Raw genomic sequence first — 25290 nt, 5'->3', positions numbered from 1 at the left:
AACTGTTATCAACATTTGATCTTACTGATGAGAAGTTTTTATAAATATGTGAGGAATCAATATTTAGAAAGCATCTTAATAATTTTATATGCGATAAATCGATATATATAACTTTTATACGGACATCAATGTCAATCAAAGGACACAATATTATCATGCTAATCAAAATATAAAAGAGTGAGAAAGATGAACCTCAATCCTTATTTTCTCAAATGAAGCAACAAACTCTTTGACTTGTTTTCTTATTAATCATTGCAATATATTTTACTTGATTATTCAATTGTTTCTTGTGGGTTCGATATCCATCCTTAGGGACAAATTATTACTTCTGACAATGCGGTGCACTTGCCGTAGAAAAGTCATTAGTTGCAGACTTCTCTTGGGAAATGTTTTGGACCTAAGCTTCCAAATCCTTTACTTTACCAAGAACTTGTGAACTCTCGGTTACATCACTCTTAAAAAGATGTACGATGGACATACTGATAAATGTCATTATTTAGTGAAATTTCATGCAAAAAGTTAGACATTTATTGATTTTAATTGTTGATTAAGCTATGACTCAACTCTAATTTGAAAAATTAGAATTTAATAATATATTTTGGAGTTATGACATTAATAAAACTATTTATTCCCAATTTTAATATTGAAAATTTTAATTTGATATCACTTTTTATATTAGAGTATTGAAATTATATAGTCATTTACATTATAAATATATATTTAATTTTTTATGAGTTATTATAATTAGTTTTCAGGGTAACCGTACTGGTGTAACTTTACACTGAAACGGTAATCGTATTCATAATGTTGTATTGACACTTACCCGTAATCATGGTTCTAGATGAAAAATTAAACATTACATGGAGTAAATTGATTGAATAAATGAGATTGAACGTCATCAACGTCAATGATTGTATTATCATTATGTTATTGTTATTGTAATTTTTATTTTTCATGTTGAACATTGATAAATTGTTAATTAATATTCAGGTTTTCATGGTACTCATTTAGAGAATGATATTGCTTTGAATGCAACTTTTGTAACATTTAATTTATATTATGCATAAATCAAATTTAGACTCCATTATCTTTATTGCATAATTGGGAGAATTGATAGCATTGCTTTAGTGGCCTTCAAGGTGTGTGTATCACACCTTATCACCGTCTAATTGTACCGGTAGTGGTGTGCAAAAACGTTGTACTTTTATTCATGTTGGTGGGAGCACGAGTGCCTTTGTTGCACCTATTTGTGGTTGTGGAGATTTTTCTGTTTTGAGAACAACAACTGAAAAAAATGTCGAAAAACGATTTTGGGGTTGTCCTAAGTACAAGGTAAAATTTATTCAACTAAGTTTGATGCAAACTTAAGAATGTTATTTTAAAGTTATTCATTGTTTAATTTTATTCTTTTCTTCAAAATAGATTAGAAGTGGCATGGTTCTAGGATGTAATTTGTTCAAATTGTGCATTGAAGACTTTGGCGGTGAAAGATATGCAATTATTGTTAGACAAAGGAATAAAATATGTCTTTTGAAAAAACGTTTGAATGTCTCCACAAGAAGGATTCAAATGTTCTTAGTTGAGATGTGTTTTCTTTTTCTAATTAACATTAGTATGTTCTTAATTTTGTCATAATTTCAAAATTACGAAGAAATTAACATGTCTTTATCTCTTTCCAGATTAAATGTAATGACTTTATATACTTTTTCTTTCAATAAATGACTACTTAATGTTCATCCTATATTTTAAATACCCATTTACTATGTATAAAATATATTATTTTTTATAATAATAAGAATAAAAATCATGACTAATATTAATTATATATATATAACATAATATAATATAAATTAAATCATCCTAAATAATATTAAAATTATCTAAATACATTAATTTAACTAAAAAATTAATTTGAATTAATAAAATAAAAAATAATATATTTATATTTTATTTATTTATTTATTTTAATTTTACATTTTTTTATTTTTTTATTTTTAATTGAAATTTTACATTATTTTAATTAACTAAAATGTGTACAATTTTTTTTATTTTTTTATACACAAGGATAAATTTCTAATCTTACAATTTACACTATTAAAAATAAATAAAAGGAAAATGATACTTTGACAACCCTAAGAGTTGTATACAACTCTTGATTTAGATATAAATATATATAATAAAGGGTAAATTTGTAATTAAATGATATGAAAAAATATTAAAATAATAGTATGAAGGATTGTAATATAGTTGTATAAAAAATATGAGTTTTCAATGTATCATTACCCTAAATAAAATCCTCTTACAACCATTAGAACACTCAAATACTTTCCTCACATATTTATTCTAACATACCTCAACCTCAATCGAAACACTTACACTTTATTCACATTTTTTTCTTAAATCCTCACATATTTTTAGTCCCTAATTCAAATATGATATGTTTATCAAATAACAACATTACTTATTTTTATATTATTTTTATTTTTATCAAACTAAATTTATATAATAAATATGTTACTTAATGAAAGAGTCCTCATATATTGACACCTTCTTACATTAACACACATTTGACGCTGCAGACATGACAATGACGTGACATATTACACAACTGGGTTGGAGTGTCTGACATGGTTGGACAAGCAGCAAGATTGTTCGGTTTTGTATGTTTCTTTTGGGAGTGGTGGAACGCTCTCACAAGAGCAAATGAATGAGCTTGCATATGGTTTGGAATTGAGTAACCACAAGTTCTTGTGGGTTGTGAGAGCTCCAAATGATGCTGTCGATGCTGCTTATCTTGGTGAACAAAAGCATGTAGACCCCTTAGAGTTCTTGCCAAGTGGGTTCTTGGAGAGGACCAAAGAGCGAGGTATGGTTGTTCCATCATGGGCATCCCAGATTGAAATCCTTGGACATGGTTCAGTTGGTGGGTTTTTGTCTCACTGTGGGTGGAATTCAACCCTAGAGAGTGTGGTGCATGGTGTGCCACTCATCACATGGCCACTGTTTGCGGAGCAAAGGATGAATGCTGTTGTGGTGAGTGAGGGTCTGAAAGTGGGAGTGAGGCCAAGAGAGAGTGAAAAAGGGTTGGTGGAAAGGGTAGAAGTTGTTGAGATGATAAGGTGTGTAATGGAAGAGAAAGAAGGAGGGGAAATGCGCAAGAGAATGAAGGCATTAAAAGAAGCTGCTGCTAACACTCTCAAAGAACATGGATCTTCTACAAAAACCCTTTCGCAGTTAGCATTCAAGTGGAAAAGTTTGGCATGCGAAAACAACGTTTGCTGAATGCTTGTAGGAACTTTGCTTTATTACTGTTTCTGTTTAATTTTGCTTTGTAATGATATAGTTTGTGGGTTCGCAGCTTTATTTTTCCAAGGAACCTAACTAAGATCTGCACGTGAAAAATGTTACCATCTTTCAAACCTAAACAAGATTTTGATTGTTAAATCTCAATACTATAGATAAAACACGTTTCATTAAGGGGAGAATCAATCAAAATATGATTCTTGGAGGAAGTAGATGTTGGGAAAGGGGATAAAATCTACTTTTGGACAGATCAATGGCATGAACCTCAGGTTATACAACTGCAACAATTTAGCTTTGAGTCTTTTTGGAAAACAAAAGCACATCGGATAACCTTATACTCAAGGGTGTGCAGGTGGGTGTAGGATGTGTTCTATGTGCATGTGGATGGCGATTACTTGGGATATAGAAACATAAAAACTACGTCATTTTTAACAAATCAGTGGTTGATCTGGTTGAGAATTTTACAGTGACAAAAGTTAAGAACTGGGCTTGGATCAATTAATGTACTATGAATTTCTCTGTGGTGGCATGAATATGTGCAATACTTTTTGTCTGCTGTGTAACATCTGGTATTGTGGTTCTGTTGTTTTGTTCCTTGTTGATGTTCTGGTTCTGCACAGTTTTTTTTTTTCTCTTCTGCTATATTCTGTTTTCATAGAAATGTTGTTCTCCGTTGGATGGTGCTACTCTTGGGGGCTGGTTCTAAGCGTGTGCTGCACACACTATACGAAAAATAAGTTTTAACAAAATTTTTAACTTTCATCAAGTTCCAAACTTTCATTAAGTTCCAAAAGTTATTAAAAAAAAACTTTTAGTATATAACTTAAAAAAAACTTAAAAAAAACTTCACTTATTTTGTAGATATATTTAATGTGCACTTTTAGTTTTAGTTATAATTGTTAATATTTAATTTTTATAATTTTGAAATATTTTGAATTAAGACCTTTATTTTAAAATGTATCTAATAATTAATTCACCGTGAAAATGAGAAGTAATAAAGTTAATTTCTCTTTGCAATATGTTTTTGTAATCTTTAGTCAAGAACACACAATACTTTGAACCTCACATTTGATAGATAATGCAATTATTTAGGATATATAACACAGTGATAATACTAGTTGTTGTCGAGTTAGGTAACATTGACTAGTGACCCAAGTTGGAGCAATAACTTGATGGAATAAACAACATTGGAGTAAGAAGAAGATAGTGCCTTATTTAATGTTTCTTCTCCTTAGATATAATGTGGCTAAATTGTGATTCTTTGTTAGGACTGTCGTCGATAGCCATTGAGCCTATGTCGAAGAGAAATGTCTCTATGGTGGAAGAGAGAAGTCAGGATGACCGTTAAAGATGGTGGAAAATGAGATTGAATGTTATTTCAAATGACAAGTCATTTTATGGAAATTTTGAAACTCATGGAATTTTTTTGAGGTTCTTAAACCTATGGTATTTTACGGAGGTTTTGAAACTCATGATATTTTACAGAGGTTCTTAAACCCATAGTATTTAACAGAAATTTTGAAAGACTTTTCTTGAGGTTTAAAAAAACCCCAGGGAACACGTTCTCCAAGGTTGATTTAGCGGGAGAAAATGCAACTCTGGATAAATGACTTAATAGAGGTTTTAACCCTGTATAATGTAAAAATAACCCGTTAAAATTATTTTTTCTTGTAGTGACATATCTATCTTTTTGTCTTGTTTGTTTGTTGGTGATATCTTTTTGTCTTGTTTGTTTGTTGGTGATATCTTTTTGTCTTGTTTGTTTGTTGGTGAGTAAGGGAAGAAAATTGGATAAATGTGAGAAGGAGAGAGAAGTTGTTAGAGAAAATTGTTTTGATTTTATTTTGATTTTTTTTATCCTTTTTTTTTAGGTTTAAGGAAAAATGGGTTGTTTTCATCTTTTTTAATATTTTTTTTAAAAAAATGAATACTAAAATATATTTTTAAACATTTGAAATTTTAATAAAAAGAAAATAATGCTACTTTTTAGATTTGTAATATTTTTTAAAAATAATTTTAAGGATTCAGATTTATTATTATTATTTAATTTTAGTTTTTTGTTATTATTTTCTTTTTTAAGCTTTATTATTTTTTAAATTTATGATTTTTACTTTTTTATTTTTTAATTAAAAATACCATTTTTTTTATTTTTTTCTAAATCAATTGAACACATATTTTTAACAAAATTTTTATTTATCCAAACAAAATTGAATGTTGACACACAACATTTGTTTTAGAATGTATCCAATGTTACTCTTGCAAAAATGGAGATTTACATCTCCTATTTATGTAAGTTGAAATAGGGAATAAAATAAAATGTGGGATGATAATTGTTGAGGGAGAAATAGTTGTAAGTTACATCAATTGTTATATGAGGTAGATTAAGTGAGTGAAGTCATAATCGAAAAGTTTGATTCCTACAACAATTGATGAGAGAGGAAATTGTTCCATGTGGCATCAATTATCCCATAGCATAAATGGACCATGTTTAAATTGAAACACAACATTTGGATTATTATGTTCTTAAATAAAAAAAAAGGTTGTGGTATAACTATCACCTATAAATTAAAATTAAAAAAAATTATTGTTATATATATATATATATATATATATATATATATATATATAAAGATTTGGAGGACCAAGACCTCTCCCCACACCAAGTTAGGCACCACTTTTTATTAACAATAAAATATAAAAAGAAATTATTATCCAAATAATTATCATTTTGTTTTAGTTTTAAAAGTACTATTTAGATTTCAATAACATTCAAATAAAGTGGATTTTACGAAGAAGTGAAATGTATACGAGTGTGTGTGAGAAAGAATGTGTTTTAAGAAGGAGAGAAATGATTAGAAGGTGGTTACATAATATTTTTTTAATTAATAAATTATGTTTTTTTTTGTTTTTATTTTATTTTAAAGTTTTCATGTTAGATATCATTATGAAACTTGACATCTCAGTAGGCTGACAACTCAAGTAACAACAATCATCTGCCATCATATGAAAATATATTATTACATGAATAAAGAAAGGAAATAAAAGAAAATATGAGGAAAAAGATCAAAATCCATATATTAACAAAAATGGTACATAGGTGTTCTTGCCAGTTGACTCTGATCACAAGCTCTGACTTCGTCTATCTTTGTTGAAATCTGCTCTTCCCTTTTTTACGTTGGAACGCGACTCCGTTGAGACAGAGGGGGCCTAACCTGTTGATTGCACTCCGACAATCAAGTCAGTACAGGGCTTTATAAGAAACAAGAAGTAACTAGTTTCCGTCTTAGAAACAACGTACATTTAACCTGGGATCTCAAGTCCCTTTTATAGTTTACCCCTTGTAACAACTTTCCTTCCCGAGAATATAATCTCAATTGAAAGCATACTCAACATGAAGATATTCTGTTCAGAAGCACACTCTCTCGGTGCCGCAACTAAATGGGATCTTTCCTTTATGGAGTGCATAAAATCATAACAGAATAACCACCAGGGTACTAACTCATGTACCAACATCAAGGGTCCAATCTGTTTTACGTAGCCACCCTCAGCGTGACGCTACGCTATCCTTTGAATGCCTGCAACCTAACCTCTACGTGCCCTAGCACATATGTGCTTAGGTTTGAAAGGAAACACTTACTTAAGCTAGACCTCATGCACACTAAGTACACCATAAAGTCCAAAATTATCCCTCGCTAGCCGTTTGGGCCTTATGCACAAGGGTTTATACGAAAAAGGAACTAACACATACATTTGGGGCCCAATCACATGTCCCACGAACTTGACCAAGTGCCGAGCTGACCTACCTACGGAAAATGCTGAGGACCAACCTCTGAGCGCTGAGCTCTGAGCGCTCTGGTCCAGTAAATAGGTAATCTATACCTATTAATAAAGAACTCTAAAAAAAGACTAGATGGAAGTCTATTATACCAATGAAAATACTCTCTATGAATAAAGTCTAAGTTAGCAAACTTATCAGGACATACATTTCCTTCACGAAAAATATAAGAAACCCTAAACCTGATTTTCCCACAGTAGTTAAGACAAGTGTTCCATCTATTACAAAGCATCCAAGGAATATTAGTCCTAACAGTAAATGCAACACAAACCAAGGAAAAATCACATTCAAGCCATAAAGTATTAACACTCATCTTTTGAGCTTGTTCAATAGCATGTATAACTCCATAAAACTCAACAACCAAAGCAGTCTAAACATCAAGGAAAGCAAATAAACCACCAATAAAGCAGTCTAAACATCAAGGAAAGCAAATAAACCACCAATAAAGCAGTCTAAACATCAAGGAAAGAAAATCTCACTGGACTCTCTTTTCAGCCCTGATAAGTGTCTAATTTCAGTAATATTTCATATTAAAATATAGACACTTATGAGGATTTATTGCTAATTTACATAAAAAATAATCCCTAATTTATGAATTTATACCTTTTTACATTTTTTATTATCTTTATTTGAATAAGAGTATTTTATTCCCAAATTTGGTGTTAATTGCAGATTTCTAAGGAAGATTGGAGATTTGGATTAAAGATGAATGATTTGAGCTAAAAAGATAAAGATAGAAGGTCCCAGAATGGAAAAAGATACAAATGAAGATTGGGCTTTTTTATGTTTTATCATTTAGCCTAACCCTAGAAAACTAGGATAAATAGAGGGCTAGAGGCTCAACCTTAGTGTGCCAGATTGAGAGGAAAACACCATAGAGTGAATTGTAACCCAATTGGGAGAATGGAAGGTGATAGAAGTATGCGTGGCTAATTCTACCCTTTGGGATTGGGAGTAATCTGCTCAAACTCTTATGTATTGAGGTGATATTTTATATATTAATATTTAGTTCTTGATTGATTATTGGTATTGTTGTTTTACTTTTAATTTTCCGTGACAAATTGAGAATCTTAAATCTGACCGGGAGGTATTTTTAGGGTTCGGACCTAAACAACAATACTTAACATATTTGAGTGCTAGGAATAGACTTAAAATGTTAATTGCTATTAAACGTCTGAGCTTCGTTCTAAGTTGTTCTTATAATTATGCGAGGGATCGATAGTTAGGGGACATTCTTAAGAATTTTTTATGCGAGGAATCGATATAAATGATTTTTATACGGGCATCAATTTCAATCCAAGAACTTAATATTGACATGCTAATCAAAATACTTGAGAGTGAGAGAGATGAAACTAATCCTTATTTTTCCAATTGAAACAACTAATTCTTTGTTTGTTTTCTTATTGATCAGTGCCAACACAATTAATTCAAAACTCTTTTAATTGTTCTGTTTTTATATTTAGCGATTATTGTACTCGATAATTCACTGTTCCTGGTGGGATCGATATCCGTCCTTAGGGACAATTATTACTTTTGACAAACGCGGTGCACTTGCTGTAAAAAGTCATCAAGTTTTTGGCGCCGTTGCCGGGGAACAGATTTGAATTGTTGAGTATAATTTCCTAAATATTGTAAATATTTTATTTTATTTTGATTTCTTTTGATTTTGTTTATTTTATTAAAATTAGATTTGATTTGATTTTAGTATAGATTTGCTGTTTTTAAGAAGAAAAAAAGTTATTGTTTTTATATTATTTTCTTTTCTTTTCTTTACATTATTTATTTTAGTTTATTTTTATTTTATTCTGTTTTGATTTTGTTTTGTTTTATTATATTTTATTTTAGGATTAGTTTACGTAGTTTTATTAGGTAGTTTTATTTAGATTTACGTAACTGTTATTTATTTGTTTTAATTATATTTTATTACTAGTTTTAGTTTTTATTTTATCTATATTTTTTTTTGAATATTTTTGTTATTTTTCTCTTAACGTCGTTTTAGTGTTTTATTTTTGTTTTTGTGTTATTTTTATTTTGTTTTACATATTTTTTTTTATTTCAAGTTTTTTTTTAATTTATTTTATTTTATTTTATTTTTTAAGAAAAAAAAGTACTCTGTTTTTTTTTTTCTCCACTAATATCTTTTAGAAAGAAAGCAACATGGCAGAACAACAAGCACCACCTCCTAAGAGGACACTTGGAGATTATGTCATGTACCAAGGACCAAGACATTTTTCTACTATTGCAATACCTACTACTGCCAAGGCCTTGGAAATAAATCCCAATTTTCTCACTCTCATCCGTGCCTATCAATTTACAGCAATGGAACATGAGGATCCATATTCACATTTGGATACATTTTATGAATTGGTAGGAACAATGAGTTTTCAATCAGGTAATCTTGAAAATGTTTATATGCGCTTGTTTTCTTTTTCATTGGCAGGAAAGGCTAAGGAATGACTCAAATCACTTCCAAATCAGAGCCTCACTAGCTGGAAGGATGTAGAGGAAAAATTTTTGCAAAGATTTTTTCCAATTTCTCGCTACATCAAAGCAAAGTCTGAAATCTCTATGTTCAGACAAGGAGCAAATGAAGTCTTCTGTGATACATGGGAAAGATTTAAGATGATATTGAGAAAATGCCCAAATCATGGGTTTGAAGATATTGCTCAACTGAGCATATTCCTGAATGGTCTCAGATCTGACATAAAGATGCTCCTAGATGCTGCAGCTGGTGGCACAATGATGGCCCTTGATGTAGAACAAGAGACAATAATTATTGATGCATTGGCATCAACTGATTATAAAGCCCAACATGATGGACAAGATCTTCATAATAAAGGGTTGTTAGAAGATGCACTCTTGGCTAAAAATAAGATTCTGACACAGCAGATTGAGCAATTAACTGCACAAATGGCTAAATTGCCCCAACAATTATATGTTGTTCATTCATCTCAAAGCCAAAGTCAGTCAATCAGGTGTGATTTTTGTGGAGATGTTCATCCTAATGGTCACTGTTTTTATCAGAACAATTTACCTGAAGTTGAGGATCCATCCATACTTGAAAGAATGAATAAAGTTGAAGACGCTCTGACAAAGATTGTGAGCGCGCAGGACAATATTGTGAAAGCGCAGGACAATAACATGGCCATGATTAGGAGCATAAAGATCCAGAAGGGACAACTGACCAAACAAATTGCACAAATTCCAGAGGAACAAAATGGCCAGTTTTCAGTCAATAGCCAAACCAATTCAAAATAGCATTGCGATAATGTAGTGGCTGAAAAAGAAGAAAAAGATGAGACAAAGGGGAAGAGAGATGAGAAAGAGAGAAGTGAGGAGGAAAAAATAAAGAGGAAAAGTGAAAATAAGGAGAGAGGAGTTCTTGAAAAAGATTTATCATATCCTCATTCTCCTTCAAAAAAAGATAAGGAAAGAAAATTCTTTGATAAATTGCTCCCTAAAAATTATTTTGCAGGAAATTTGAAGCAAGATTCAACATTTGAAAGATTTCGAAAGAATAGGAGCTATATTGAAGAAAGAAATATAGAGCTGGAGGATGGATACAATGTCATTATTCAAAAAGGCTTGCCTCAAAAATTCAAGGACCCCCGTGTCTATAGGTGCTTTATTAGTAGCCAATGCTTTATTGGATTTGGGAGCAAGCGTAAATATAATTCCTTTGGCAATGCTGAAGAAAATAGGGGATTTGGAGATTAAACCCACCAAGATGACTTTAAAGTTAGCTGATCAAGTAACCAAGTATCCATATGGTGGGGTTGAAGATGTTCTCGTCAAGGTGGATAAATTCACATTCCCTGTGGATTTTGTTGTGATGGACATGAAAGAAGATGAGGAGGTTCCCTTGATACTTGGAAGACCCTTTATGAAGACTGCTAGAATCATAGTTGATGTCGACAAAGGAGAACTTCAAGTTAGAACTCAAGATGAGGAGGTAACTTTAAATCTTTTTTATGGTCATAAAAATTTTAATGCAGGGGAAGAATGTGTACAGAATGATGCAACAAAGAGAGTTGTCCATCTTGAAATAAACAGGCGTCAAGCTAGATGACGTTAAACGAGCGCTTACTGGGAGACAACCCAGTCCACATTTTAGTTTTATGTTGTTATCTTTGTTTATTTTATTTTTCAAAAAAAAAAAAAATAAAAAAAATCTTGTATGCCTCCTAATCATTTTGCAGGTTATGTATTTTGACCTGAGGACAGGTTCTATTAGTCAAGGGGGCAGATCCAGCAAATGAAGCAAGACTATAGATAAAGATTTTAACAAAAAGCTGGATGACTTCTTAAGAAGAGAGGATTGAGCAAAAATATGGTTCTATCTATCTAATTCTCTTTTCTTTTCAATTATTTAAATTTTATTTTCTGTTTAGTTTTTATTTATTTTATTTTATTTTTTGGTTATTTTGTTTTTTGTTTATTTGTTTTTTTTTAGTTTGTTTTAATTGCTTATTTTGTATTTTGAATAAATTTGTTGTTTTTTTTATAGTTTGTTAGTTTTAGGTTTTGAATTTTCTTTCTTGAATAAATTTCCAGTTTTAATTTGTTTGCTTTCTAGTTTATTTTTCTCAAATAAAAAAAACTAGAATATTAATTTTGAATTGTGGAAAAAAGAATTTGTGTTTAAATATTAAATAGTGAGATGAATTAGACACAGGTTAGAAAAGAAAATTAGAGTGAATTCTTATTTAAATGTAGTTAAAATTATGATACATGAAAATTTAACAGGATAATTGATTAGGACAAATAATGACAAGACAAAAAGGAATGAGACCATTTAAACCAAGTGAGTATGTGAACCTGAAACAGTTTTTGAGAGTTTTACTGATGAATTGACAGTTGTGGTTGCTTAATTTTTATTTTTGTTGCATCATAAAAGAGCATGAAGATGATTGAGGTATTTGTTTGTGTTAAGTAGGAGCCAAGGCCAAAAAGCCAACCTTTATATTAGTATTCCATTTTTTTTTATCCCCTTTGGGCCAAGAATTTTTTTGTTAATATTGCACTTTAACCTTTATTGATATAATTTCCTACCCTTTAGCATGTCTAAGGAAGGAGAACATAGATGCAATACATATAGAAAAGGGAATGGTTGGTTCTGATTGTGAAAGTTCAAAAAGTTTAAAATAGGAAGAATTTTTTCCTATTATTGAAAAAAAAAGAAAAAAAACAAGAAACAGAAACATAAGAAGAAAAAGAAATAGAAAAGAAAGATAGAAAAATTTCATGAAAATCATGAAAAAAAAAATGAGGAAAAAGGTGATATCGAAAGAAAGTGGTAATTAGATAACATATATGTTCTCTATAATTGAATTGTAGGTATGTTCTTCTTCTTTAAGATGTGTCTTTTGTTATCTAAGAAAAACCAATATTTTTTGGAAGTCCAGCCTCATTACAACCCTGGAAAAGACCTCAAGATTCATGTTTCTAATATGTTTGTGATTTGAAGATGAAATGAAAAGCAACTATGATTTGTTATGATTTAGTGAAAATAGAGAGAAACACTTACCTCTGTGAGCATATGAGAAGATATTCCTTGATGAATTGCCATTTGTTTGTTTTGATTTGATCTTCGAAGTTGATTGTGTCTATAATTTTCTATATTTGAATTTGGAAGCATCATAAGTTTCTAATTTGATCTGTTGTTTAGTGAATTAAGCTGTTTGATATTTAAATTCAAATATATTAATTTACTTTGCTTGAGGACAAGCAAGATTCTAAGTTGGGGAGAGTGATAAATGTCTAATTTCAGTAATATTTCATATTAAAATATAGACACTTATGAGGATTTATTGCTAATTTACATAAAAAATAATCCCTAATTTATGAATTTATACCTTTTTACATTTTTTATTATCTTTATTTGAATAAGAGTATTTTATTCCCAAATTTGGTGTTAATTGCAGATTTCTAAGGAAGATTGGAGATTTGGATTAAAGATGAATGATTTGAGCTAAAAAGATAAAGATAGAAGGTCCCAGAATGGAAAAAGATACAAATGAAGATTGGACTTTTTTATGTTTTATCATTTAGCCTAACCCTAGAAAACTAGGATAAATAGAGGGCTAGAGGCTCAACCTTAGTGTGCCAGATTGAGAGGAAAACACCATAGAGTGAATTGTAACCCAATTGGGAGAATGGAAGGTGATAGAAGTATGCGTGGCTAATTCTACCCTTTGGGATTGGGAGTAATCTGCTCAAACTCTTATGTATTGAGGTGATATTTTATATATTAATATTTAGTTCTTGATTGATTATTGGTATTGTTGTTTTACTTTTAATTTTCCGTGACAAATTGAGAATCTTAAATCTGACCGGGAGGTATTTTTAGGGTTCGGACCTAAACAACAATACTTAACATATTTGAGTGCTAGGAATAGACTTAAAATGTTAATTGCTATTAAACGTCTGAGCTTCGTTCTAAGTTGTTCTTATAATTATGCGAGGGATCGATAGTTAGGGGACATTCTTAAGAATTTTTATGCGAGGAATCGATATAAATGATTTTTATACGGGCATCAATTTCAATCCAAGAACTTAATATTGACATGCTAATCAAAATACTTGAGAGTGAGAGAGATGAAACTAATCCTTATTTTTCCAATTGAAACAACTAATTCTTTGTTTGTTTTCTTATTGATCAGTGCCAACACAATTAATTCAAAACTCTTTTAATTGTTCTGTTTTTATATTTAGCGATTATTGTACTCGATAATTCACTGTTCCTGGTGGGATCGATATCCGTCCTTAGGGACAATTATTACTTTTGACAAACGCGGTGCACTTGCTGTAAAAAGTCATCAAGTTTTTGGCGCCGTTGCCGGGGAACAGATTTGAATTGTTGAGTATAATTTCCTAAATATTGTAAATATTTTATTTTATTTTGATTTCTTTTGATTTTGTTTATTTTATTAAAATTAGATTTGATTTGATTTTAGTATAGATTTGCTGTTTTTAAGAAGAAAAAAAGTTATTGTTTTTATATTATTTTCTTTTCTTTTCTTTACATTATTTATTTTAGTTTATTTTTATTTTATTCTGTTTTGATTTTGTTTTGTTTTATTATATTTTATTTTAGGATTAGTTTACGTAGTTTTATTAGGTAGTTTTATTTAGATTTACGTAACTGTTATTTATTTGTTTTAATTATATTTTATTACTAGTTTTAGTTTTATTTTATCTATATTTTTTTTTTGAATATTTTTGTTATTTTTCTCTTAACGTCGTTTTAGTGTTTTATTTTTGTTTTTGTGTTATTTTTATTTTGTTTTACATATTTTTTTTTATTTCAAGTTTTTTTTTAATTTATTTTATTTTATTTTATTTTTAAGAAAAAAAAGTACTCTGTTTTTTTTTTTCTCCACTAATATCTTTTAGAAAGAAAGCAACATGGCAGAACAACAAGCACCACCTCCTAAGAGGACACTTGGAGATTATGTCATGTACCAAGGACCAAGACATTTTTCTACTATTGCAATACCTACTACTGCCAAGGCCTTGGAAATAAATCCCAATTTTCTCACTCTCATCCGTGCCTATCAATTTACAGCAATGGAACATGAGGATCCATATTCACATTTGGATACATTTTATGAATTGGTAGGAACAATGAGTTTTCAATCAGGTATCTTGAAAATGTTTATATGCGCTTGTTTTCTTTTTCATTGGCAGGAAAGGCTAAGGAATGACTCAAATCACTTCCAAATCAGAGCCTCACTAGCTGGAAGGATGTAGAGGAAAAATTTTTGCAAAGATTTTTTCCAATTTCTCGCTACATCAAAGCAAAGTCTGAAATCTCTATGTTCAGACAAGGAGCAAATGAAGTCTTCTGTGATACATGGGAAAGATTTAAGATGATATTGAGAAAATGCCCAAATCATGGGTTTGAAGATATTGCTCAACTGAGCATATTCCTGAATGGTCTCAGATCTGACATAAAGATGCTCCTAGATGCTGCAGCTGGTGGCACAATGATGGCCCTTGATGTAGAACAAGAGACAATAATTATTGATGCATTGGCATCAACTGATTATAAAGCCCAACATGATGGACAAGATCTTCATAATAAAGGGTTGTTAGAAGATGCACTCTTGGCTAAAAATAAGATTCTGACACAGCAGATTGAGCAATTAACTGCACAAATGGCTAAATTGCCCCAACAATTATATGTTGTTCATTCATCTCAAAGCCAAAGTCAGTCAATCAGGTGTGATTTTTGTGGAGATGTTCATCCTAATGGTCACTGTTTTTATCAGAACAATTTACCTGAAGTTGAGGATCCATCCATACTTGAAAGAATGAATAAAGTTGAAGACGCTCTGACAAAGATTGTGAGCGCGCAGGACAATATTGTGAAAGCGCAGGACAATAACATGGCCATGATTAGGAGCATAAAGATCCAGAAGGGACAACTGACCAAACAAATTGCACAAATTCCAGAGGAACAAAATGGCCAGTTTTCAGTCAATAGCCAAACCAATTCAAAATAGCATTGCGATAATGTAGTGGCTGAAAAAGAAGAAAAAGATGAGACAAAGGGGAAGAGAGATGAGAAAGAGAGAAGTGAGGAGGAAAAAATAAAGAGGAAAAGTGAAAATAAGGAGAGAGGAGTTCTTGAAAAAGATTTATCATATCCTCATTCTCCTTCAAAAAAAGATAAGGAAAGAAAATTCTTTGATAAATTGCTCCCTAAAAATTATTTTGCAGGAAATTTGAAGCAAGATTCAACATTTGAAAGATTTCGAAAGAATAGGAGCTATATTGAAGAAAGAAATATAGAGCTGGAGGATGGATACAATGTCATTATTCAAAAAGGCTTGCCTCAAAAATTCAAGGACCCCCGTGTCTATAGGTGCTTTATTAGTAGCCAATGCTTTATTGGATTTGGGAGCAAGCGTAAATATAATTCCTTTGGCAATGCTGAAGAAAATAGGGGATTTGGAGATTAAACCCACCAAGATGACTTTAAAGTTAGCTGATCAAGTAACCAAGTATCCATATGGTGGGGTTGAAGATGTTCTCGTCAAGGTGGATAAATTCACATTCCCTGTGGATTTTGTTGTGATGGACATGAAAGAAGATGAGGAGGTTCCCTTGATACTTGGAAGACCCTTTATGAAGACTGCTAGAATCATAGTTGATGTCGACAAAGGAGAACTTCAAGTTAGAACTCAAGATGAGGAGGTAACTTTAAATCTTTTTTATGGTCATAAAAATTTTAATGCAGGGGAAGAATGTGTACAGAATGATGCAACAAAGAGAGTTGTCCATCTTGAAATAAACAGGCGTCAAGCTAGATGACGTTAAACGAGCGCTTACTGGGAGACAACCCAGTCCACATTTTAGTTTTATGTTGTTATCTTTGTTTATTTTATTTTTCAAAAAAAAAAAAAATAAAAAAAATCTTGTATGCCTCCTAATCATTTTGCAGGTTATGTATTTTGACCTGAGGACAGGTTCTATTAGTCAAGGGGGCAGATCCAGCAAATGAAGCAAGACTATAGATAAAGATTTTAACAAAAAGCTGGATGACTTCTTAAGAAGAGAGGATTGAGCAAAAATATGGTTCTATCTATCTAATTCTCTTTTCTTTTCAATTATTTAAATTTTATTTTCTGTTTAGTTTTTATTTATTTTATTTTATTTTTTGGTTATTTTGTTTTTGTTTATTTGTTTTTTTTTAGTTTGTTTTAATTGCTTATTTTGTATTTTGAATAAATTTGTTGTTTTTTTTATAGTTTGTTAGTTTTAGGTTTTGAATTTTCTTTCTTGAATAAATTTCCAGTTTTAATTTGTTTGCTTTCTAGTTTATTTTTCTCAAATAAAAAAAACTAGAATATTAATTTTGAATTGTGGAAAAAAGAATTTGTGTTTAAATATTAAATAGTGAGATGAATTAGACACAGGTTAGAAAAGAAAATTAGAGTGAATTCTTATTTAAATGTAGTTAAAATTATGATACATGAAAATTTAACAGGATAATTGATTAGGACAAATAATGACAAGACAAAAAGGAATGAGACCATTTAAACCAAGTGAGTATGTGAACCTGAAACAGTTTTTGAGAGTTTTACTGATGAATTGACAGTTGTGGTTGCTTAATTTTTATTTTTGTTGCATCATAAAAGAGCATGAAGATGATTGAGGTATTTGTTTGTGTTAAGTAGGAGCCAAGGCCAAAAAGCCAACCTTTATATTAGTATTCCATTTTTTTTTATCCCCTTTGGGCCAAGAATTTTTTTGTTAATATTGCACTTTAACCTTTATTGATATAATTTCCTACCCTTTAGCATGTCTAAGGAAGGAGAACATAGATGCAATACATATAGAAAAGGGAATGGTTGGTTCTGATTGTGAAAGTTCAAAAAGTTTAAAATAGGAAGAATTTTTTCCTATTATTGAAAAAAAAAGAAAAAAAACAAGAAACAGAAACATAAGAAGAAAAAGAAATAGAAAAGAAAGATAGAAAAATTTCATGAAAATCATGAAAAAAAAAATGAGGAAAAAGGTGATATCGAAAGAAAGTGGTAATTAGATAACATATATGTTCTCTATAATTGAATTGTAGGTATGTTCTTCTTCTTTAAGATGTGTCTTTTGTTATCTAAGAAAAACCAATATTTTTTGGAAGTCCAGCCTCATTACAACCCTGGAAAAGACCTCAAGATTCATGTTTCTAATATGTTTGTGATTTGAAGATGAAATGAAAAGCAACTATGATTTGTTATGATTTAGTGAAAATAGAGAGAAACACTTACCTCTGTGAGCATATGAGAAGATATTCCTTGATGAATTGCCATTTGTTTGTTTTGATTTGATCTTCGAAGTTGATTGTGTCTATAATTTTCTATATTTGAATTTGGAAGCATCATAAGTTTCTAATTTGATCTGTTGTTTAGTGAATTAAGCTGTTTGATATTTAAATTCAAATATATTAATTTACTTTGCTTGAGGACAAGCAAGATTCTAAGTTGGGGAGAGTGATAAATGTCTAATTTCAGTAATATTTCATATTAAAATATAGACACTTATGAGGATTTATTGCTAATTTACATAAAAAATAATCCCTAATTTATGAATTTATACCTTTTTACATTTTTTATTATCTTTATTTGAATAAGAGTATTTTATTCCCAAATTTGGTGTTAATTGCAGATTTCTAAGGAAGATTGGAGATTTGGATTAAAGATGAATGATTTGAGCTAAAAAGATAAAGATAGAAGGTCCCAGAATGGAAAAAGATACAAATGAAGATTGGACTTTTTTATGTTTTATCATTTAGCCTAACCCTAGAAAACTAGGATAAATAGAGGGCTAGAGGCTCAACCTTAGTGTGCCAGATTGAGAGGAAAACACCATAGAGTGAATTGTAACCCAATTGGGAGAATGGAAGGTGATAGAAGTATGCGTGGCTAATTCTACCCTTTGGGATTGGGAGTAATCTGCTCAAACTCTTATGTATTGAGGTGATATTTTATATATTAATATTTAGTTCTTGATTGATTATTGGTATTGTTGTTTTACTTTTAATTTTCCGTGACAAATTGAGAATCTTAAATCTGACCGGGAGGTATTTTTAGGGTTCGGACCTAAACAACAATACTTAACATATTTGAGTGCTAGGAATAGACTTAAAATGTTAATTGCTATTAAACGTCTGAGCTTCGTTCTAAGTTGTTCTTATAATTATGCGAGGGATCGATAGTTAGGGGACATTCTTAAGAATTTTATATGCGAGGAATCGATATAAATGATTTTTATACGGGCATCAATTTCAATCCAAGAACTTAATATTGACATGCTAATCAAAATACTTGAGAGTGAGAGAGATGAAACTAATCCTTATTTTTCCAATTGAAACAACTAATTCTTTGTTTGTTTTCTTATTGATCAGTGCCAACACAATTAATTCAAAACTCTTTTAATTGTTCTGTTTTTATATTTAGCGATTATTGTACTCGATAATTCACTGTTCCTGGTGGGATCGATATCCGTCCTTAGGGACAATTATTACTTTTGACAAACGCGGTGCACTTGCTGTAAAAAGTCATCAAGTTTTTGGCGCCGTTGCCGGGGAACAGATTTGAATTGTTGAGTATAATTTCCTAAATATTGTAAATATTTTATTTTATTTTGATTTCTTTTGATTTTGTTTATTTTATTAAAATTAGATTTGATTTGATTTTAGTATAGATTTGCTGTTTTTAAGAAGAAAAAAAGTTATTGTTTTTATATTATTTTCTTTTCTTTTCTTTACGTTATTTATTTTAGTTTATTTTTATTTTATTCTGTTTTGATTTTGTTTTGTTTTATTATATTTTATTTTAGGATTAGTTTACGTAGTTTTATTAGGTAGTTTTATTTAGATTTACGTAACTGTTATTTATTTGTTTTAATTATATTTTATTACTAGTTTTAGTTTTTATTTTATCTATATTTTTTTTTTTGAATATTTTTGTTATTTTTCTCTTAACGTCGTTTTAGTGTTTTATTTTTGTTTTTGTGTTATTTTTATTTTGTTTTACATATTTTTTTTTTATTTCAAGTTTTTTTTTAATTTATTTTATTTTATTTTATTTTTTAAGAAAAAAAAGTACTCTGTTTTTTTTTTTTCTCCACTAATATCTTTTAGAAAGAAAGCAACATGGCAGAACAACAAGCACCACCTCCTAAGAGGACACTTGGAGATTATGTCATGTACCAAGGACCAAGACATTTTTCTACTATTGCAATACCTACTACTGCCAAGGCCTTGGAAATAAATCCCAATTTTCTCACTCTCATCCGTGCCTATCAATTTACAGCAATGGAACATGAGGATCCATATTCACATTTGGATACATTTTATGAATTGGTAGGAACAATGGGTTTTCAATCAGGTGATCTTAAAAATGTTTATATGCGCTTGTTTTCTTTTTCATTGGCAGGAAAGGCTAAGGAATGACTCAAATCACTTCCAAATCAGAGCCTCACTAGCTGGAAGGATGTAGAGGAAAAATTTTTGCAAAGATTTTTTCCAATTTCTCGCTACATCAAAGCAAAGTCTGAAATCTCTATGTTCAGACAAGGAGCAAATGAAGTCTTCTGTGATACATGGGAAAGATTTAAGATGATATTGAGAAAATGCCCAAATCATGGGTTTGAAGATATTGCTCAACTGAGCATATTCCTGAATGGTCTCAGATCTGACATAAAGATGCTCCTAGATGCTGCAGCTGGTGGCACAATGATGGCCCTTGATGTAGAACAAGAGACAATAATTATTGATGCATTGGCATCAACTGATTATAAAGCCCAACATGATGGACAAGATCTTCATAATAAAGGGTTGTTAGAAGATGCACTCTTGGCTAAAAATAAGATTCTGACACAGCAGATTGAGCAATTAACTGCACAAATGGCTAAATTGCCCCAACAATTATATGTTGTTCATTCATCTCAAAGCCAAAGTCAGTCAATCAGGTGTGATTTTTGTGGAGATGTTCATCCTAATGGTCACTGTTTTTATCAGAACAATTTACCTGAAGTTGAGGATCCATCCATACTTGAAAGAATGAATAAAGTTGAAGACGCTCTGACAAAGATTGTGAGCGCGCAGGACAATATTGTGAAAGCGCAGGACAATAACATGGCCATGATTAGGAGCATAAAGATCCAGAAGGGACAACTGACCAAACAAATTGCACAAATTCCAGAGGAACAAAATGGCCAGTTTTCAGTCAATAGCCAAACCAATTCAAAATAGCATTGCGATAATGTAGTGGCTGAAAAAGAAGAAAAAGATGAGACAAAGGGGAAGAGAGATGAGAAAGAGAGAAGTGAGGAGGAAAAAATAAAGAGGAAAAGTGAAAATAAGGAGAGAGGAGTTCTTGAAAAAGATTTATCATATCCTCATTCTCCTTCAAAAAAAGATAAGGAAAGAAAATTCTTTGATAAATTGCTCCCTAAAAATTATTTTGCAGGAAATTTGAAGCAAGATTCAACATTTGAAAGATTTCGAAAGAATAGGAGCTATATTGAAGAAAGAAATATAGAGCTGGAGGATGGATACAATGTCATTATTCAAAAAGGCTTGCCTCAAAAATTCAAGGACCCCCGTGTCTATAGGTGCTTTATTAGTAGCCAATGCTTTATTGGATTTGGGAGCAAGCGTAAATATAATTCCTTTGGCAATGCTGAAGAAAATAGGGGATTTGGAGATTAAACCCACCAAGATGACTTTAAAGTTAGCTGATCAAGTAACCAAGTATCCATATGGTGGGGTTGAAGATGTTCTCGTCAAGGTGGATAAATTCACATTCCCTGTGGATTTTGTTGTGATGGACATGAAAGAAGATGAGGAGGTTCCCTTGATACTTGGAAGACCCTTTATGAAGACTGCTAGAATCATAGTTGATGTCGACAAAGGAGAACTTCAAGTTAGAACTCAAGATGAGGAGGTAACTTTAAATCTTTTTTATGGTCATAAAAATTTTAATGCAGGGGAAGAATGTGTACAGAATGATGCAACAAAGAGAGTTGTCCATCTTGAAATAAACAGGCGTCAAGCTAGATGACGTTAAACGAGCGCTTACTGGGAGACAACCCAGTCCACATTTTAGTTTTATGTTGTTATCTTTGTTTATTTTATTTTTCAAAAAAAAAAAAAATAAAAAAAATCTTGTATGCCTCCTAATCATTTTGCAGGTTATGTATTTTGACCTGAGGACAGGTTCTATTAGTCAAGGGGGCAGATCCAGCAAATGAAGCAAGACTATAGATAAAGATTTTAACAAAAAGCTGGATGACTTCTTAAGAAGAGAGGATTGAGCAAAAATATGGTTCTATCTATCTAATTCTCTTTTCTTTTCAATTATTTAAATTTTATTTTCTGTTTAGTTTTTATTTATTTTATTTTATTTTTTGGTTATTTTGTTTTTTGTTTATTTGTTTTTTTTTAGTTTGTTTTAATTGCTTATTTTGTATTTTGAATAAATTTGTTGTTTTTTTATAGTTTGTTAGTTTTAGGTTTTGAATTTTCTTTCTTGAATAAATTTCCAGTTTTAATTTGTTTGCTTTCTAGTTTATTTTTCTCAAATAAAAAAAACTAGAATATTAATTTTGAATTGTGGAAAAAAGAATTTGTGTTTAAATATTAAATAGTGACATGCTAATCAAAATACTTGAGAGTGAGAGAGATGAAACTAATCCTTATTTTTCCAATTGAAACAACTCATTCTTTGTTTGTTTTCTTATTGATCAGTGCCAACACAATTAATTCAAAACTCTTTTAATTGTTCTGTTTTTATATTTAGCGATTATTGTACTCGATAATTCACTGTTCCTGGTGGGATCGATATCCGTCCTTAGGGACAATTATTACTTTTGACAAACGCGGTGCACTTGCCGTAAAAAGTCATCAAGCCCTCACAACACCCAAATAGAACATGCAAACATTCACTTGTAAGACAACATCACACTGCAAAAAGTACTTCATAGGTCACCACTTCAAAACAAAAGGATCACCACTTATATTTCACAACGTCACTAATTCAGGACATTAACATTCACATTGAATTCTATCACCACTATCACAACATCGTTGTCATTCATGGATATAACAGTTCCAAACACGAAGCTCTAGCCCTTTCCCAAGCATGTTTCAACTACTTGTTCTTCTTTTATGTTATTACAGTGGTAAGTGTATAAACATAGATGAATATATGTTAAATATGTTGGGTTTGCTTGTATGCAGAAAGTTATTGAGGATCTTGGGATATATTTCCTCCACTTCGACAAGGCACGTTATTAAGAAAGTGACCCACATTCATCACGTCCTGTTACAACCATGTATTTTCCAAATAAAACCCTAAACCTAAACAATGCATTCAAAACCAAAACGTCTAGAACACCAATGCATTCAAAGAACGACCACAAAAACACAAAAAAAAATAAACCTTACACAGCGTTTTGTCGCAACCTCTTCGCATCCTTAAGAAAACCTTTTATGACTCTGCCGCACTCCGCTCACTCCGCCGCATTCCACACACAATCCTCGCCTTAGGGTTCAACGTCTTTGTGAATAACGTAGCACAGAGACACTCAACAAGGGGCAGTTTCTTCTCTTTTCCAAACCTTTGACAGTAACTGAAGTGGGTTTTTTGAAAACAAAACGTTCTCCTCCGACTTCGCCGCACTCCGCTCACTCCGCCGCAATCTAGACACAATCCTCCCCTTCTTAGGGTTCAACGTCTTCGCAAATAACGTAGCACAAAGACACTCAACAAGGGGAATTTCTTCTCTTTTCGAAAACTTTGACGGTAACTGAACCTATTAGCTTCTTCACGAGTCTCTTTGAAGGCCTAAAGATGTTGGCTATAATTTTCAACATTAATGGAAGAGTTTGAACTTACACTGCTTGATTAAGATTTTTCCTTTACCATGAAACAAAGATTGGCTTCCTCATCATCCTATGATGAAGAAATTGAAGATAAATCATCATTGTATGCTCTTATTGATTTGTCTTTCTTCTTATACTTCTTGTAACCCCCTTTCTCTTTGCTCACATTGCTTGGACATTCAGCCTTGATGTGTCCCTGTTTACCACATCCAAAACAAGTGCAGTTTGTAGAATTAAATTCATTAACATTCTTGTTATTGTACCTGTTTGATGGCTAGTTTTTATCCTTGTTTTTCTTCACATCAATTGTACTTTCATGGATAACTTCAAGGATATCCCACATCTCCTTTGCAAAAACACATTTTGAGACCCTGAAAAACTCATTGGAATTTAAGGCAGAACAGATGATATTTTTAGCAATGCAATCATATTGAGCCTTTTTAGTTTCACTCCCAGTCCATTGGGACCAATGTTTCTCAATGAAAACATTATCTTTTTCAATTTTAGGAACAAAAGGGCCATTTACAATAGCATCCCAGATTCCTCTATCAATTGGTTTAACAAAGATTTTCATTCTAATCTTCCATAATTGATAATTCAGTCCACAAAACAAAGGTGGTCTGTTTATTGAAGCACCCTCCCCAAAGGGTAATTTTTCAGCCATTTAAAAAAGGTTTAGGATCGAATCTTGAATGACTTTGAAGAACCTTGCTCTTTATGTCAATTGTTAGAATTATAGGGCTAAAACAAGAGGGGGATGAATTGTTTTTGAAATATTTTTGCAAGTACTAAATGTAGAGTGAAAGGCTATGAAGAATTAATCAATGGAAATCCAGCTAAATATAAAACTTTTTTTAAGCTTGATGCAGAAAATCAGCATGTTGTTTTACGAAACAACCGGTTGTTTTTATCAGCAGTTTATAAAAGCAAAGTTAAAGCAGTTTAAGGAGTGTAAGGATAAAGAGATTCACACAGAATGTTTATACTGGTTCACTCAACACCTGAGCTACATCCAGTCCTCCGAAACCACTGAGAATTCACTATGGAATCAACCCTAGATTACAAACTACACACACCAAGAGTGATGATCTTGAACCCCTCAAGAACACACACCACTCCTTGGCAAAAACCACACCAAGAATGTTGATCTTGATCCCTTCAAGAACACACAACACTTCTTGGAAACACCAATACAAAAATACAATTATTAATAAGGAAGGGAATAGAATACACCTAGGTAAATCTCAAGATCAAAGATAAGAAAACAAGACCCAATCCTATTCCACCATTGAGATGATTCAAAAGCTCTTTGAAAACTTGAAAATTATTTTTGATTGATCTCTCTTACTTAGTTAATGCATAGGGGCATAAAACCACATTTTTTTTCTTTAAATCAAGTGGTTAAAACAGTTACAACAAAAGCCCAAAAGCTGTTGGAATCATTTAAAACAGAAAAACCACTGAACATAATTTTGTTAAGGCTTTCAACAAAACAATCAGTTGATTTTTCGAAATAACCGATTGATTTTTGTTTGACAGCATTTAAAATCCACTAAGTGTCAACCTATTATTTCGAAATTTCAACCTGTTGAAATTTCACTACCTTTTAGAAAACCCATCTTTTCAAAATGTTAAAGATTCAATTGAGTTTGGATCATCTTAAGGAGTGAATTAACAAGTTTCAAACAACTAAACACACACACACAACAACAACAACAAGATCTTCAAGCTTTCCACTTGGATTTGAAGACATCAA

General features: G+C 31.1%; 2 protein-coding genes and 3 pseudogenes across 2 annotated transcripts; 2 read left to right on the top strand and 3 right to left on the bottom strand.

Annotated features, from left to right (window-relative positions):
- Nucleotides 1–1294: 1294 nt before the first annotated feature.
- Nucleotides 1295–3428, top strand: LOC137836832 (UDP-glycosyltransferase 72B1-like). Its single transcript, XM_068645589.1, has 2 exons — nt 1295–1332; nt 2580–3428. The coding sequence occupies exons 1-2, from the start codon at nt 1295–1297 to the stop codon at nt 3280–3282; spliced, it is 741 nt and encodes a 246-aa protein (XP_068501690.1). The 3' UTR covers nt 3283–3428.
- Nucleotides 3429–9686: 6258 nt separating this feature from the next.
- Nucleotides 9687–9792, bottom strand: LOC137838933 (small nucleolar RNA R71; annotated as a pseudogene).
- Nucleotides 9793–14935: 5143 nt separating this feature from the next.
- LOC137838932 (small nucleolar RNA R71) lies at nt 14936–15041 on the bottom strand (annotated as a pseudogene).
- A 5149-nt stretch (nt 15042–20190) lies between these two features.
- On the bottom strand, nt 20191–20296 carry LOC137838931 (small nucleolar RNA R71; annotated as a pseudogene).
- A 911-nt stretch (nt 20297–21207) lies between these two features.
- Nucleotides 21208–21691, top strand: LOC137836818 (uncharacterized). Its single transcript, XM_068645567.1, has 2 exons — nt 21208–21594; nt 21638–21691. The coding sequence occupies exons 1-2, from the start codon at nt 21208–21210 to the stop codon at nt 21689–21691; spliced, it is 441 nt and encodes a 146-aa protein (XP_068501668.1).
- The last annotated feature ends 3599 nt before the right edge of the window (nt 21692–25290 follow it).

The sequence above is a fragment of the Phaseolus vulgaris genome, chromosome 4, assembly GCF_000499845.2.
Source record: "Phaseolus vulgaris cultivar G19833 chromosome 4, P. vulgaris v2.0, whole genome shotgun sequence".
NCBI classification, from domain to species: Eukaryota; Viridiplantae; Streptophyta; class Magnoliopsida; order Fabales; family Fabaceae; genus Phaseolus; species Phaseolus vulgaris.
Note: the sequence above shows the minus strand (reverse complement) of the source record. Positions and strands in the feature narration are given on the sequence as shown.

What these genes read in the sequence shown, in the direction of transcription:
- LOC137836832 (XM_068645589.1), top strand. Translation starts at nt 1,295, where the DNA reads ATGTCGAAAAACGATTTTGGGGTTGTCCTAAGTACAAG. An exon ending in GGGGTTGTCCTAAGTACAAG is followed by an intron (nt 1,333 to 2,579) that starts GTAAAATTTATT and finishes TTGACGCTGCAG; the next exon opens with ACATGACAATGACGTGACAT.
- LOC137836818 (XM_068645567.1), top strand. Translation starts at nt 21,208, where the DNA reads ATGTCATTATTCAAAAAGGCTTGCCTCAAAAATTCAAGGACCCCCGTG. An exon ending in TTAGAACTCAAGATGAGGAG is followed by an intron (nt 21,595 to 21,637) that starts GTAACTTTAAAT and finishes ATTTTAATGCAG; the next exon opens with GGGAAGAATGTGTACAGAAT.